Genomic DNA, 16,869 nt, shown 5'->3' with positions numbered 1-16,869 from the left:
CAACGTCATCAAGCACTTCTCTAACAGTTAGAATGATTCTCATTCTACTGGAACGTTTGTGAGCCTGAGCGTCTGTGTTACAGTGCAATGTGAGGCAGGAATTAGTAGGCCATGCAGCCGGGTTCTCCAACTAGTTCTCCAAAGGGGTCACATAAGAAAACATTATGAAGGGCCACAATCTTATTGCATTATTATGTTAGATGCATTTAAAGGCGTGATCGTTTTATATTTCAACATTTTGCAAGCATTTGTAACACCTGTGCCATTTATATTCACGTGACCTTACCTTCCAAATGCGTTTCAATGTGAAAAACGACATTTGATTGCCCTAGCAACTAGTATAAAACTATCAGCTGTTAATAGTCCAAGGGCCACATCAGGATACTTTGTGGGATGTCGGATAGGGCCGTGCCATGCAGACAGCAATGATACACATTGAAATTATATTTTTTGTATGTTCCAGTCTGCAAAAAAATCACTCAGAAATAATTTAACTGCTATGTACGAATCGTTCAAGCAAGCAAGCCTTTCATTATGTATTCGTGGGGATTTCCCAAATATTGCATGTTAGTAAAAAAATAAGTGGGAATTGTTCATTCTTCCTGGTTGGAATTGCGCACGTCTGTCCCCGACAGATGGCCAATCGGAGGAAAGGGGGGGAAACAACCCACTTTAATAGGACTGACTTATGCGTGTGTGTGTGTGTGTGTGTGTGTTTATATTTACCCCCTCCGTCCCTTTAAGATCTCTCACCTGCCATTTGTTCACATAGGTGCTAGGAATCTCTGCCCCTTTAACCTTGGTGAGGAAGACTTGTATATATTTGGACTTCTAGCAGTTTGCTCTTTGATTTGGTCTATATGTTTGTGTTGATGTTGTACAGTACACTGGCTAAAGCTGTGTTTGGCCAAGCCCTGCATCTTGGGTAACTGGAGATCTAATTAGACATCCATGTAAATATTTAGTTGGTATGAAATTCACGAAAGGAATTGATGTGTTGTTGGGTCTGTTCTTCAAATCACTAGAGATCTACAGTAGTTTGGAAAAGATGTGCCGTTTGGGAAATAGTCAGTTTATTTGTTGCCTGCTGTAAACTGAATGCCTAGTTTCTTTTTGTTGTATTGATTGCTGCCCACTTCAGATTTATCATACAATACATCTGCTGTCTTTGTCACAAATGGTGCACTTTGGGAATAAGCTCTATACTACACTAGTTTATACCAGTTATTTAGCATATTTTTGTCTTTATTTTAGTAGTTTAAATCTGCATTTTTTTGTAGCCCACATTTAAAGTTTGCATGGATGACTAGTCCATTTGCTGTTGGTTTGTGTAAACATGGGAGCCTGCCAATGATAAAGTTGTAGATACAGGGTCAGCTACATATATTGCATTTGCGCAAGCAGATACATATACCACTTGTCCCTTCTCCTCCACAATATCCTCATAACTGTGCATATGCGCTGCACAGACAGTCAAGCTTAAGACCATGATGTTATTTTGCTATGGAAAGGGAGGCTTGGTCCATGTCCGCATAGGGTCATCTCGCCAAAGGGAGTAGACAAGTGAAGTGAGACATCCTTAACATCCAGGTTACTGTGTTTACAGTTTGGCATTGAGAGTATTCAGAATGCACATAGTAGTCTGAGGATTGCATTTAAAGGAGCAATCCAAGCCGTTTTAATTAATTTATTTATTTTTCATTTTTAATTACAGGTTTGAAGCATGGGTCTATGGAGCTGAACCCCATTAATTTCAGCCCCGGGACTCCCTGCTTTCTGAGATAATTACCTCCAAAGGGGGTGCCGGTATCTACTGCAGTGTTCAGTTTCCCTGTCTCATGGGCCAATAGAAAGCCGCATCTGATGACCTCACGGCTTCCTATTGGTTTGCAGGGTGCGGGCGCTTTGAAAAGCAGACACAGTGAACCCTGGCGTGGCTACCGGCAACCCGTAAAGAGCTAAGTACCTCTGGAACAATGGTGTCCAAGGAGCTGACATTGGGGTTCAGCTTCGTGGGCCCCCTGCTTCAATTCTGTATTTAAAAATAAATATTTTAAATTAAAAAAAAAACATCTTGAAATTGCCCCTTTTAAGATTTAAATTCGTAACCAAGCCACTTGGTGGTGGCCTATAACTTTCCATGCTTCTTCGTGGGAAAGACATTTTTATTAACTGAAGGAAGCAAAGCGTATTGCTGACTTGTTATGAATACAGTATCCGGTTTAGGTTGATACTTTTTAGGGGCTCAACATTAGTTTTCTTCATAGTACTAAACAGAGGTTTCAAACCCTCTTATGTTTCCTCTTAAGTGTAATGTGCTGTGTACTGATGTGTATACAGGAGCAATATACTGTGTTGTGAAAAAAACGTCTTAGGCAGTGCTTATAGTGTCGGCGACGCAACGTCGCAGCAAAACAAATGTATTGCCGCCGTCGCGTGTGTTTATAGTAGAAGCAGAGCGACGGCGCGGTCGCTGGAAGTCAATTTGATTTTTCCAGCAACCGCAGCGTGACGTCGCTGGTGACGGCACTATAAGCGCAGCCTTAGGCATGTCCTGTGCATCGATCGTGAAAAATATTAGCAAACTAAATTTAAAATGTCTGAGATTTCATATATCTCACTCTTTCACATGCCATAAAGTCAGCGGTGGGTCTTTACTTGGTGCTCATATTGAAGTGATCATTGATCATTTTTACACATATGACTTGTCATTATACATTACTTAGAATACATAGTCAAACCAGAAAGTCTTTGGTTGTCTTAATTTGCTGTATTTAATTTAGATAATTCAAACAATTTAGAGTGACCCATATGAACTGATACATGGGAGATGATGATCAGTAGAAGACTATGCTACTAAATTGCTCTATAAATACTTCTAATTTAGTGTGAAGATCTTCAGTTTAATTTTTGTTGTCACTTCAAGTAATGGAAGTGTTCAGACATACTTGGCAATTTCATTAGTAGTCTTGGTAATAGGTCCTGGTAGCTACTTTCCTATTTATTATTACATGGCACACCCTATTTGAAATGATGCCTGCATCCCTTTGGAAGTATTAAAAGTACCTCCAATTTCCGAGCGAAAAATATGTAATATTGCAATGAACAGAAGAATAGGTGCAACAAAATCAAAACACAAGTGGCTTTCCAAGATGAATCGAAACACAAATGTATGTATGTTTTACTGTGCTTTATAATGTTTCGGGGACCTGCAACCCATGTTGTTGAATTTAATAGTACACAAGATTACTTGTCTTGTAGGAATTGGCTCTTCGTAACCAGCTACCGACAATGGAGCAGGATGGTGGCACTCAAAACCCAGTGTCCTCCCCTGGGATGTCTCAGGAACTAAGAACAATGACCATGACCAGCTCGGATCCTTTCCTGAACAGGTTGGTGTGATTCATGCTCTGTGAAGCCCCTTATTCATCTTCCTTATACTGTGTGTGAACCACGTAACAATACTTTGTGTTCTGTGTAACAAATGTACATTATAAAACATGAATTTTCTTAAGTGCAAGAAGGGTTTTAAAATCCAACCTAATGCTGTAAACAAAATATGCAATAAGATGTCATGCACGCATGCGCACACGCATGCGCGCACGCATGCGCGCACGCGCACACACGCGCGCACGCGCACACACACGCGCGCACACATACACACATATACACACACATAACAAGACGTTCAGGGCATTCAAACATGTATAACAAAAATAATATTACTTATCTTAAGATCAGGGTGCTTGCAGAGCAGCTGGGATCACCATCCAGCAGCAAAATAGATAATACAAAAATCAAAGAATTCTGTAGCACTCTGGTAGATATAAATCAGGTTTAATGCATCAGGAAAGCATAAGTGTTTAGTACAAAAATGGCGGGGCGACGTTTCGGACCTCCCGGTCCTTTATCTAGCTCCGAAGGAGCTAGATAAATATCCGGGAGGTCCAAAATGTCGCTCCCCCATTCTTGTACTGAACACTTATGCTTTCCTGATGCATTAAACCGTATTTATATCTACCAGAGTGCTGCAGAATTCTTTGATTTTTGTTATGTACATATACATACACATCCCGATACTAATAATGAATTTGCGCGTACTATAACGTAACGGAACAAATTTTTTCCTAATGCCGCTGGGTTGCAAATTCTATACGTTTTCTTTATTGAACAGGGGGGCCAAAATTTCGTTTTATGGCATATCTATAGCCCCAAGCCTTCTTTTCTGTTCATTCTTCGTACCTCATGCTTCATTATGAAGTCCTCTAGCAGTTTTCCAGGGAAATCTTTTGTTTGTGAGAATTTGTTTAAAGAAATGATCTCACCTGTTATATGAAATTGCCCATTTAAACTGCTTCCCAACTCCGCACCGATAGTCTAGTACAGCAGCTGAATTTTCTTTGTTTGAACTGCACCCCTAACCAGCCTCGATAAAAAGCAGTTTGTGTATTCCCTGATGGGGTTGAATATAAAAAAGCATTAACAGTGTGAGTGCTGAGGGTATTTGTACTTCTGAGTGCTGAAACATTTGGTACTTTCTAGTGCTAGTAATATTCAAACCACTGCAATGATTTTCTTAATATAAACCTGAACATAGACAAATCATGATATAATGTACAGTATCTGCTGGGAACAAAGCATGTAGTAGCCGTGGTTTAATGTTCTTTTCCTACAGATTAGATACATACAGCCCAAATGCTAAAACGTGAATATGGATGTGCATAAATCCCTACTTTGCAGAACTGTGACAATCTATCATTTATTTTTACCACCCTTGAAGCTACCAGAACATCTAGCAATATTGTTTGTAAAGAACTGCTCCGGTCCTGATTGTGCAGCTCTGTATGAGTGATTAAAATCATGTTTTCAATTGCTCTACTCCAGGGTGGCTCAATCAACGATTGAAACACTGAACGAGCCACCTGTGCTGAAGCAGGAATATCCTTAAAACCTGACCTGTTGGTGGCCCTTGAGGGCTGGAGTTGCTGCTCTATGCTGTGTGCCTGACTCCTTTCAATGTAATATTAGTGTCATTGCTGCCAGGCGGTAATAGTCTGTAGCGCCCACTTTTCTTTACAGCTATGTGATCTAATAATTCCCTTTGGTATGTTCCTGCACCTATCCATATTGTAATGCGCTGCAGCAGTATTGAAGCACGGGAAATGGGGACTAGCGCATCCAACTGTAAATATAAATATATGCTTTTCTGAGTTTGGCCAGGACAATAGGGAATTCTGGAATTTCACAGAGGGTCTTCCTGATTTAGTATGCAAAGGATGCACCCTTCCAGTTTAAAGGGATAATCGCCTCTAACAGTTCGATGTTTTAGAGGATGCCCTCCCCTCCTATGCAGCACCATACAGACTTTTGGTCAGTGAGCACTATGCCAGCCAGCACCTAACGGGTTAAAATGTTGAGTCAGAATTATTTTTTTAACTGTTTATTTTTTTAATTTTCATAAAGTATAAAGGTGAATGGGGAGGGATACAAAAAATAATAGGAATGATAAGGGGGACATGGAACAATTCATACATTATGTACTATCTGAACGGAAATTTACAATACAGATAAAAGAAGTGCATAAAAGCTATACAGTATCTTCGTATAGGATTATATTTCAGATTATCAGAGAAATAAGATTTTTGGTAATACAAGTACAATGGTAAAGGATTTCCCCCCCCCCACCCCCCACTTATTTACATGATCAAATTCCGACATTGTGGAGATTCCCAGATGAGCCAAATGTCACAGAATGTATTAACAGTGCAATGTGACAGACTTGTGAGACGTTCCAGCAGATTCGCTTCTTTTCATGTTTGTAAAGTCACTCATTGGTGGAGGCTCTTCCTTTTCCCAGAAGTTGGCTAGAGTGCGGGGGGGAGGGGCACAAGATTTTCAGGGGGAGGCGGGAGCCTGTTACGCGGCTCCGCGCGGCCCCGAAGGCATTTAAAATAAATGGCGGGGATCGCGCGAGGCCTCCGTAACGTTTTACTTACCTTGATTCCAGCGACGCGTCTCAATGGCAACCGGCGTCAAATGACGTCACATTTCCATGGCAGCGTAATGTCATTTGATGCCGGAGCCATGAGGAGGAGGATGGGGGGCGTGAGCGAGGAGAGGCGACAGGGGCGCATTAAGGAAAGTTTGCGCACCCCTGCGTATAGTGCATCTGGTGGCCGATAACGTGAGGTCAATGTTTGGATACGTTTAGGCATTTTTTTGAGCCAGACTTTTTTAAGCGATTGATGAACATTAAACAATTATCCAATATTAAAGCACGTTACAGGTCTGCATATAAGCAATTCAATTCAGTATATGTCGAATGTTTCAAAGCTGGACATTCTGGGTAGCCCACTCAGTCCTCAAGGGCCACCAACAGGTCAGATTTTCAGGATATCCCAGCTTCAGCACAGGTGGTGCAGTCTTAGACTGAGTCACTGATTGAGCCCCCTGTGCTGATGCAGGGATATCATGAAAACCTGACCTTTTTCTGGCCCTCCAAGACTGGAGCAGCCACCCCTGCTGAAGAACGTGTCCCCTGTTAAATTCCCCATGCTGTGAAGCCGCGTCCAAGTGCTGGAGATTTGAGTCTTGTATGAAGCTGATCTCTTCTCCAGCACAGGGAAGCAACTTCACAGTATATTAAAGCAGATTTTCCCAAGTTGGAGTTCTAGTCACGGAAAGTGTTGGGAAAATAATGGCTCATCTTCCTGGGCAATGTTTGAGCTCGATGCTAGCAGCGGTGTAACTATTAGCGTCAGTGTTCAAACAGTTTGTTTTTAGTAGGAAGCATTCTGTACCAAATTTGCAGTCAGTTTTGCACTTTATATACACACACGACAAGAATCACTTAAAGATCAAAGTGCAAAATAACGTGTGTGTGTGTGTGTGTGTGTGTGTGTGTGTGTGTGTGTGTGTGTGTGTGTGTGTGTGTATATGTATATATATATATATATATATATATATATATATATATATTTTGTTATAGGTTTACAACTTTTCATGCATGTTGTAAAAGCCTTTTTTACAAATTGGTGTAAAAAAAAACCTTTCGATTTTGTACTTTGACTTATATTTTTATAAGCGCATTCTAAAATCTTGAAAAACTTAGTCGGAGTTTAATTGCTTTTTCAGCAAGTATAAAGAGAAAAATATGCTCTGAAAATATGCTCTTGAAGATAACGAGAAATGCCTTAGTACTTAACAGTGCTTTGTTAAAGCGAAAGCACTCCATAATGCAACATCTTCTCTCTCCCCCAACACCTTCCCAACCGTAAACTTAAATTAGAACTGATTGAGAAATTGGTGACTCGCCAGAAAGGAAAAAGGTGTCTAGAAAAATAAATATTACTTTTTTTGCCATGTCTACGTCCCTAACTTAAAATATATTACACACTCTTTTAGACCAAATGGTGTATCTACTGATGCTTATACAGTAACAGCAGAAAATCATTTGCGATGTTTGCAGCAATGTTTAAAAGTAGGAAATAAAGGCAATTTAGACCTGCTTTTTAGTGCTTTAAATCTTTTTATTGCGCGTCCATTTTTTTTTTACTTTACTTTGAAAACAGCTGCAGTTCCCCGGAAAAAACAGCATGATGAAAACACTCTGACTCAAGGATTTTTTTTCCAACATTGCAGCATGCTCGGAATATAAATCCAAGTAAAATCACAAAAGAATCTCTTGGTTTTTTTTTAGCGTATATCTATGCACTATACAAAGTATGTAGCGTGAGTCATGTAAATAGAAAACCAGCAATGTTTACAGTAATTGATAACATATCAACGCCAAGCAATCTGGAAACTCGCTGCTGGCTTTGCACAGACAGAGGGTAAAAACAAGAGCTATAAATACTCTGAACCATATTTGCACTAACTGAAGCTGTAGGCCGAAGCCTGGTTATCATGTGTAGGGCACCTGTATTATTCACTTTACTGACGCACAAAGTTGACAAATAATAAACTTTGAACTTGTGAGCAGTAAATGAAGACCAATAAAAAAAAAAAAAAGTATGTGCTCTATTACTAAAATGTTTCTATATTTTTGTGTAGTTATCCATTCCTGAAGCGCGGTCTAAAAAGTATGATCTTGGAAATTGGCTGAAATATCCGTAAAACCCATTAAACCCAGAACAGAAAATTGTTAGGAAGACATTCATTCTCTGAGGTTTTTGAGTGTAAAATAGGGCTTATTCTTGGAGAGGAGAGCTGCATCACTATGAATATAGATGTTTGTATACTTTTGCTGCTTGAAGACTTCAATTACATAATACTTTCAAACATCATAATACTGTTTTCAAAAGAACTTATCAGTGTATTGCCCCGTTATTTTTCTGTATCCTGACTTTACCTAAGCTCCTCTCTGTTTGCAGTGGCACATATCACTCCAGAGACGAAAGTACAGATAGTGGCTTAAGTATGAGTAGTTACAGTGTACCCAGAACTCCTGATGATTTCCTTAACAGTGTTGATGAAATGGACACAGGTTAGTTTTTCTCTTATCATTGATTGCATGTCTGCTTATCTAATTATTTCCTAATTAATATTTTCTAAAGGTCTTTTATTTTATTTATTTATAATATGTTTTACCAGGAAGTAATACATTGAGTTACTTCTCGTTTTCAAGTATGTCCTGGGCATATAGTTAAAATAGAGTTTTAGGAGCCTAGGATGGCATTAGAATTGAACCCTGCAAGGGTTCTTTTTAATCGCTGTTTAATTAAATAATATTGCTTATAGAAGTTTCATGTAACTGTTGTAAAAATACATTGCTGAGTTATGTAGTTAAGTATTGAACTTATGCAGCGACTTAACATAAAAAGGCAAGTAAGGGTATTTATTTTCATCTACATATGCAGGAAGAGAACAGTGATAAGTGATTCATGAATGGTGATAAATAAGGTACCATGATAATAAAATGAACGTTTTCTTTCTTGTCCTTTTTAATAGGTGATGCAATCAGCCAAAGTACTATGCCCTCCCAACAGAACCGGTTCCCAGATTATTTGGAAGCACTTCCAGGAACAAATGTGGACCTTGGTACTCTAGAGGGAGAAGCGATGAACGTGGAAAGTGAAGAACTGATGCCAAGTCTTCAAGAAGCTTTGAGTTCAGACATCCTTAACGATATGGAATCTGTCCTGGCAGCCACCAAGCTAGATAAAGAAAGCTTTCTCACATGGTTATAGAGGCATCAACAAAACTGCTTTCTAAATCTCTGAAGGATCTAAAAATACAGAGGGTCTGTTTCTCCCGTTCAAAATGAGCCTGTGTGGCAGACTGTTGGCTTACATTCAAAAAAGAAAAACCAGCAAGCATTCATAAAGACTTGTTTTTCTCCTTTCCCCCCCCCCCCCTCTTTTTATCCATTGCTGCTTCATTATTGCTGACATTTTTCACAGTTGAGAGCCAGAAGAATCAACAACTTTGATATTTAACATTTATTTTATTTTTATTTTCTGCCTCGTCAAGTATTGGTTTTGCATTAAGAGATTGGCATGGGTAGGTAATGAACGCGTAACTGCAGGGACGACAAGGGCTAATGTAAATATCTTGCCGTTTTTTGGGGAACCATTACCAGCCAGCCTGCCATTACCAGAGACTGGGGACATTTTACTAACCCCTGCTGTTGCTAACCCTTGTATAAAATGTCATTATTTTTTCTCTCTAGAAAATGAGGATGTGAGTGGTAGCAATGGTATCTTTTTATGTATAGCTTTCCTCTATATAATCTTTTTTCCGAAGAACAGTTGATGAAATTTAGTAACGGTGTGTGTCTTCATTAGTGTATATATATGATAGATTTCTGACAATGCCTCTTGGATAAATAACATTACTGGTTATCTTTTGAGATTCAAACAGTACTTCATTGGGTCAGGGCAAAATGATCTACATGTTATGTTGCCTGAATATGCAAGTACGTGGTTGGTTACTTTAGAATATGTATATATTGAAACAAATGTTGTGATGGTACAGATGAGGCGTTGGGATACTAGCTGGATGTGCTTTGATGCCCTCTCAGCCACAATAAGCGTTAAGATGATTGTATGTTAAAGAATAGTTGGAGCAGAGAGTGTTTTGGGTGTGGACAAACAGAAATTGCAGTTAATAGAAGGTAGGTCTGTAAAAGTGTGATCAACCCAATCTTTTCACCTCCCTCCCTTGTTTGTATCAAAAAAAGTGATCCTTTCACATGCATAGTGACTGCAGAGTTTGTATGCATAAAATTAGGTATGTTTTTATGAGGGTTTTTAAATACAGAACCGGATGCTTTTAAAGTCTGAGGTGGATCTAGCCATGAAATGATCAGATTGCATAATTGTTTACCAAAAAGGCTAATTTGTATAACCGTGCTTCTCATGGAATCTCTGAGTTGAGCTACGATCATGTAATCATTTTGCCTGACTTTTTGTATAGTCTTTTTTCAATCATTACTTACTGTATGTTGAATTATTTCTAGAAAATGGAAACCATAACTTTGAGTTAATGGCTTTAAAGACGCAATCCAAACATCTTTTAAATGTTTTTGTTTTTAGTATATGCAACCTTTGATTACCTTTTTTTTTTTTTTTTTAAACGAAATACCTAAACTGACAATCCATTAGTTTTCCCGTGACCGATCTGCAAAATCCTGCTTCCCAGGGGTCTTGCACCCCCCAAGAATGGCTTTCGCACTTACAGAAGCCCTGCACTCTTCCCCACAGCAATTAAACTGATTGCCGTGGGAGCGGGGCCTTTATAAGAGAGCAGCCCTCCTTCATCCACATTCGTCGTCAAGTGACAACACGTTGCCATGACAACGCACCATCACGTGACTCCTGATGTCTCGTGATAATGTGTTGCTATGACAACGCGTCACCACGTGACAATGCGTAGTCATGGCAACACGTGGCTACGTCATGACACCGCGACTGCACCCCCCAATCAGATTTTCTGATTGCTCCCCTGCCAGGGGTCACTAAATGGCTGCTTTTCAATCAATCCTTTAGTCAGTGTAACTCAGCGCTACAATGTCTTCTTATATTACTATTGTTACAGTTTACAGCTCTAGCGGCTGGAAATATTGGCAACAAATGATCACAGACAGGAAATTGTTACAAAGATCTCGTACTGCCTGGGAGGTGGGCTAAACTTGCTATAGAAATCAAGACGCTCCCCATATTAACTCATTAAAAATGGCATTGAGTTGGATTTTTAAATTAAAAAAAAGCTAGATTATCTAATACTACAAAACAGATTTTTGAAACCACACACGTAGCACATTGCTTGGAGTGCGCCATTAATTCTGCCCATCTCTTTAAGCAGGCCCCACTTGACGTGATTATACAATAATTTTTTTTTTTTTTACCATTCTAAGTTTTTATCTGAAGGTATTGATGGAAAAACTGGTCTTGTTTCCTCTGAGTATTTAATGGTGGACATTTGTAAGAGCGCTTCTTTATTAGGAGTGCTTATTTCCTGAATTTCCGAGAATTTACTTTAAATATATTCACGTACCTTCCATTTGAATGTTTCACCACAACGCATCAGAAAAGTCACCAAAAAGTAACTTTTCTTTACCTAACATTTTAACGTTTTAAATATATATATATTTTAAAGTCTGAAAGGCCATTACAGGTTTTTTTTTCAGTCCCCGTATGGTCCTTGTCATTGATTTTGATGAAAGAGGTAATGAATTACTGGAGACTTAGATGGATATGTATTTTATTCATATTTTCTTACATCCTCTTTTGGTCATACTGATCCCCACTTTGCTATTATTCCAAAAAGTATTTGGCAATTACAGCTTATTTTGCGTTAATTTGATAATACAGCTTTTCCCCACCCTTAAAGTAATTGTCTATGCAGTTCCCACTTTCCTTACGTTAAAAAGTGCAGGTGCCTAAAGGCAGACATGCCCTGCAGGTGTCTTATTGTGTAAGTTCGAAAGCCTGCAGTATAGTGTTCACATGACGACCTCTGCTGCTTATTCTCGGTCAGGTGCTGATTGTATATAGCCTATTGTGACACTACAGTACATTGCAAAGTTTATTTATTTAATTGCTGTAGTATTAGGGACCATTTGATCGCAAGTCACCTACTGTCATAAGAATTTAGTGCACAGGTCGGTCCAATCCTTTTTGCACAGCTTTTTGCTGCTTTTCTGTTGCATTAGGAAACCCTACCACATAAGCAGTGGTATAATCCCGTTTCCGTTAATACTCTGTGGTAACTTTTTGTTGTGTTTTTTTTAACTCCGTGAAAGAAATGCCCCCCGCTGGCACCTGCATAGAGCAGAGACATTTTGAGATCTGGTTCAATCGATAGTGGAGCAGTAAATTGTTCTATTGGCACAGTGCTTCATCAGCCCTCTTATTACACCACCCAGGTTATGTTCTATTGATAAATAGCTCAACGTACTTCACATGTAAAAAGTGCATGGGTGTGTCCTAATTCCTTGATTATCGTCTGGTTGGGTTGTCCCAAGGGGAGGATTTAGAAGCACTATATTAGCATTTCAACTTAATTTAAATGGCACTGTTTTCTGCAGTATATCAATTGTAATTCTGTTAAGATTCCTCTGGCAGCAAAAGAGTTAAGGTGAAATGGTTTTTGTACAAATTATCTCGCTTTTCATTACTCTTTCCTATTTCTAATTTATTTGTAGGCTTAAGGATGAGTAATTGAATCATTTGAATTGTAGAAGCCATATTGGTTCTAGAGAAGTGTAGGTCTGTTGTAGTAATATGCAATCAGAACCATTTATAGATGAAATTGTAGTATTCAAAGCTTTCAAAATCTCACAGGTCTTAAAGTGTATACTGTAGGAAGACCTGTGAGTTATCAAAAGCTCTGTACACTATAATTTCATCCTTCAAGAACTCTCATGGTCTATTAAAGTGTTTAACAGCATACAACAACTCTGGCTTTCACAAACTCTCAGTGAGCTCTACCTGTCTCGTGGGGACAAAAAAGATCCCCATTTATTTTACCTGTGTAAATATTGATGGCTGACCATTTTAAACTGACACAAACATACACATGAGCGTTACCTGCCAGAGCGCTTTCACGTTATTGCAAATTCAGTACACATTGTGCGACTTGTCAGGTTAGTTTTATTATTCCTTCACCAGTTTTATGTCTTTTTTTTTTCTTTTTTGAAAATATGTTAACTTGTATGTCTTTCTACTCCAGAAATAGCATGGGTTGTTTAACTAGGAGTTAACTCCTTTTACTTGTTTCCATAGGATTTTACCTGTATATTCTCAAATAACCTGCTTGTTTCAGCATGCTGCAGCCTGCACTACTACCTGTAGGTCATTTCTCTGCATATGAACAAAGTAACTTCCTTCTTTCAGAAAAAGAAACATTATGGATTGACCTTTTGAGTTCCCTTCTCGGTTTGAGGTTGCCGTGTTCATGACCTGTTTGCATGTTTCTAGGAGAGATTGGAATGGGAGATGGGGGATTCCTCTTCTGTTCCAGATGGCAGTGGGCAGATCATGGCCATATCATTGCTACAGCAGCAATCACTTAGCTCCGGAGCTAGAATGTCTGTGGCACCCTAGTGCTGTGGGCAGGCAAGCATTTAAAGAGTTAAAGGTGCAGTTCTATTTAGCAATCGTTTTTGTTAATACAAAAAATGCACTTTAATATATACACTACATTTTCTACCTCTATATCTAACTTTACAATAGCCATGGTCTTGGTAACCTTTTTGTTGCCAAATACTGGATACAAAAAAAAAGTTAAAATCAGTATGTCTAAAAGAGGCTGGATGGAAACCTTAAGCAGAATCCTCCATTTGTGTGCGGAATTATACCTTGTTCAGAGGGATCCGGCAGACTACATCTTTCATTGGTCAAGAAGTGACCCTGTAATGGCAACTAGATTGGGAGTGACCGTCAGGAACTGAAGGTTATAAATGCCAAATGTTTTTAAAGAGACTTGCACATGTTAGTCCTTCAGTTTTCAGTGCCCATGAGGATTCTATTGGTTACACGATTTGTGAAATGGCTCCCTTGATCCTAATGTTAAAAGTATTTGAGCGAAAACAGTGCTTTTTATCTGTATTACATTAATGTTGTGTAAATAATCAAATATACATTTTTTTAAGCACTCTGACACTATATAAACAAAAGATATCTGCATTTGCAAATAAGATACATGTAGCAAATAGAGATTTTTTTTTTCATTTTTATTATACAATTAGATTATGATTTATCACACAAGTGTTATGTTCCATTATAATCTTATGTAGGAGAGCATAGAGGAACTGTGTAAATATATCTGGATTATGCATTATAAGACTTGTCATTTCATGTGTAAAAAAAAAAAAAAACTTCTGCAGCTTGTTAAATCCTCCTGTTTCTCAGTGATACCCTATGCTTGTCTCATTTGAATGAAAAGAGCTGATTATCTCACCTGAAACCAAAGAAAACATTTTTTTTAAAGAGGCATGTAAATCAATGGTATTTGTGTTTTGTAAGTGATACAATCTAACTGTACATTTTTAGCCCACCTTGTATAAGGAGGACCAAACGATGCACACATTTTATTAACAGGTTATCTTGTTTATCATTTGTTCTTGGAATGCTAAACAAAGGATAATGAAAGAGGGTGCCAATGAAAATAGTCCGTGTAAGGAGTGAAGTGTTGGGGGGATTGCCAATATTTTCTTAGTTTCTTATATGAAGGTTGGTAATAAAGTATGGCGTAGTACCTGGCACCTGATATTTACATTGGTGGGTTACAATTGTAAGATAAATAACCATCCCCATTGCTTTGAGTATATTAACTAAACTGTAGAAATCACAATTTGGTCTTCTCTGAAGTGAAAATTAACTGCACTGTTCTACTTTATATTCATACTGATCATGGCTAAGAGTAAGTCACTGGCCTTAAATGTGTATTTTTCTGTATGTACTGGGTGGCCAAAATGGATCAAATATTGCTTGGTGGTATACATTCTCCAGTCATTAAAACATGGCATTGGTTTCAGTGTGAGTAAATCAGAAAACAAATCTATAGAACAAACATACCAATCAGTGTTGGAACATAAGCAATGCAAAATAAATGACCCTGATGCTTCTGCACACATGCTGAATTAGTACAGAAATGATTACAGTTCCCAGCTTGAATTGTATACAATTAGGTGTGCTAGACTCGTGTATTTCTTTCTTTCAAAATAAACAACTTTGCATATGTTAATGTCTTATTTTAGAAAATGTTAAATGCACACATGTTGAATATATGTAGTATCATTGTTTACTTTAGATGTAAAAGCATGCAAGTATATTAGGTACATAAATTCTGTTACATTGTTTTTTTTCTGTAATACTTTTTGAAACTGTTGATTTTCTGTTTGTGGTATAAATATATACTTCCTGCTTAAACATAAATGTTGTATGTCTTTAACATTTGTTAAATACAAAAAAATGTAATGCAGACTTTTATTTTTTCCACAATGTGCAGACCAAAAACTCGTCATGCCTTTTTAGCATCCTATAATAATTCAACTTTTTGACAATCTGATTTTTTTTTTTTTACTTGACAACTTGGTTCTAAGCGAGTCACACACATCACACTGATCAATGTTGAATATATTGTTACCCACTTAATAAAATAAGGTGTATATATTTCCTGTTTACTGGAGATTATTTGTGTGGAATGTTTAATATAACAGTGTATTTACTCCTTTATATAAATGTACATCAAGGCAGGTTAAAAAAAAAAAGTCCAATACATTGGTGCATAGTGCTTGGGAAGTTGTGTGCATCAGCCAAAGGGCATATGTCATGTATTGTATTACATTTCTGTAACAGAATACATCAGTAAGGTTTCTAGTGCAACACAATTCCTGCATATACAGCATCTACAAATAACCAGTCTTAACGTTCAGAGCTACAAATAACCATCTAAAGCAATTACTTTTTGTATGGGTTGGAAAACGGTTGGCCAATAACCTATGGCTGTTTGAGGCAATGGCATTAAGAAAATGGGCCACTACTTGTCTGTTACTGGGATGAAGCCCTTACAACCAACAGCAAGCCGTGGCACCTGCTATTCACATGCAACTTGAAGGCAGATGTATACCCAACTTCCTCTTTGATCTTTCCTCTCTATCCTTCTTGGCTGAACACTTTCTTTGCCAAACTATTGTCCGTGCTACTTCAGATATAGTAGATGGGGTAAAAGGCATTGCTATGACATATTGTAATCTCACTCGATTGTTGCTCGGGGCTGCCACCTAATTTTTGTTTCAGGACTTTATTCGGTTGGTAGCAGAATTAAGGGTCACCCTGTGGTAAGACCAATGTATTCTTTGTCCAGGAGCAGTTTGGTTTATTCTATAGCAGTACAATACTAAACTGCACACAGCGTACCAATGCCACAGTAAACTGGCATCTAGAAAAAATTATTTCCAGGAAAGCAAGGTAAGTAAAATGTCCCCAAAAAAGAAACTAAAAGGGGGTGAGGGGAGAACAAATAACCAGGTAGAGAAGACATCCATTGGCAGTATGCCAGACATATAGTCAATAATGCCAATCAGTGGGGCACACATCCAAAGAAGAGGGGCATCGTAAATGTTTCGGCATACAAGATCCTTCTGGCCCATTCCCACATATAGTAAAAACGCAGTACTTACCTTACCGTATGTAGATGTGCCCCTACTCAGAGAGGTGTTGTTGCAGACGGCCACTGCGTATATGGCTGGGGAGCTCGTTCTCGTGTTTAGAGGGAGTGAGATATCCGGATATATATGCAGTGGCTTTGGAATGGAATTGCTGCTTTAAAGTCTATTTGAGATGAAGGGGGGAGGGGATGGCCGGGCACTTGGCAATGTCCTGCTCAGCACATACAGTAGCAGGACTAGACCTCTGTTTCAGT

General features: G+C 38.5%; 1 protein-coding gene across 5 annotated transcripts in view; it reads left to right on the top strand.

Annotated features, from left to right (window-relative positions):
- The window catches only part of YAP1 (Yes1 associated transcriptional regulator), a 96,713-nt gene extending 81,096 nt beyond the window's left edge, over positions 1 to 15,617 (top strand). For all 5 annotated transcript variants that reach the window (XM_075592430.1, XM_075592429.1, XM_075592427.1 and 2 more), the window contains 3 exons: positions 3,262 to 3,392; positions 8,373 to 8,485; positions 8,950 to 15,617. In XM_075592430.1, the coding sequence (XP_075448545.1) occupies positions 3,262 to 3,392; positions 8,373 to 8,485; positions 8,950 to 9,188 (483 nt within the window). In that variant the 3' untranslated portion in view covers positions 9,189 to 15,617. The remainder of the gene's footprint in view (positions 1 to 3,261; positions 3,393 to 8,372; positions 8,486 to 8,949) is intronic.
- Positions 15,618 to 16,869: the final 1,252 nt, after the last annotated feature.

This window comes from Ascaphus truei, chromosome 3 (assembly GCF_040206685.1).
Source record: "Ascaphus truei isolate aAscTru1 chromosome 3, aAscTru1.hap1, whole genome shotgun sequence".
Lineage (NCBI taxonomy): Eukaryota > Metazoa > Chordata > Amphibia > Anura > Ascaphidae > Ascaphus > Ascaphus truei.
Note: the sequence above shows the minus strand (reverse complement) of the source record. Positions and strands in the feature narration are given on the sequence as shown.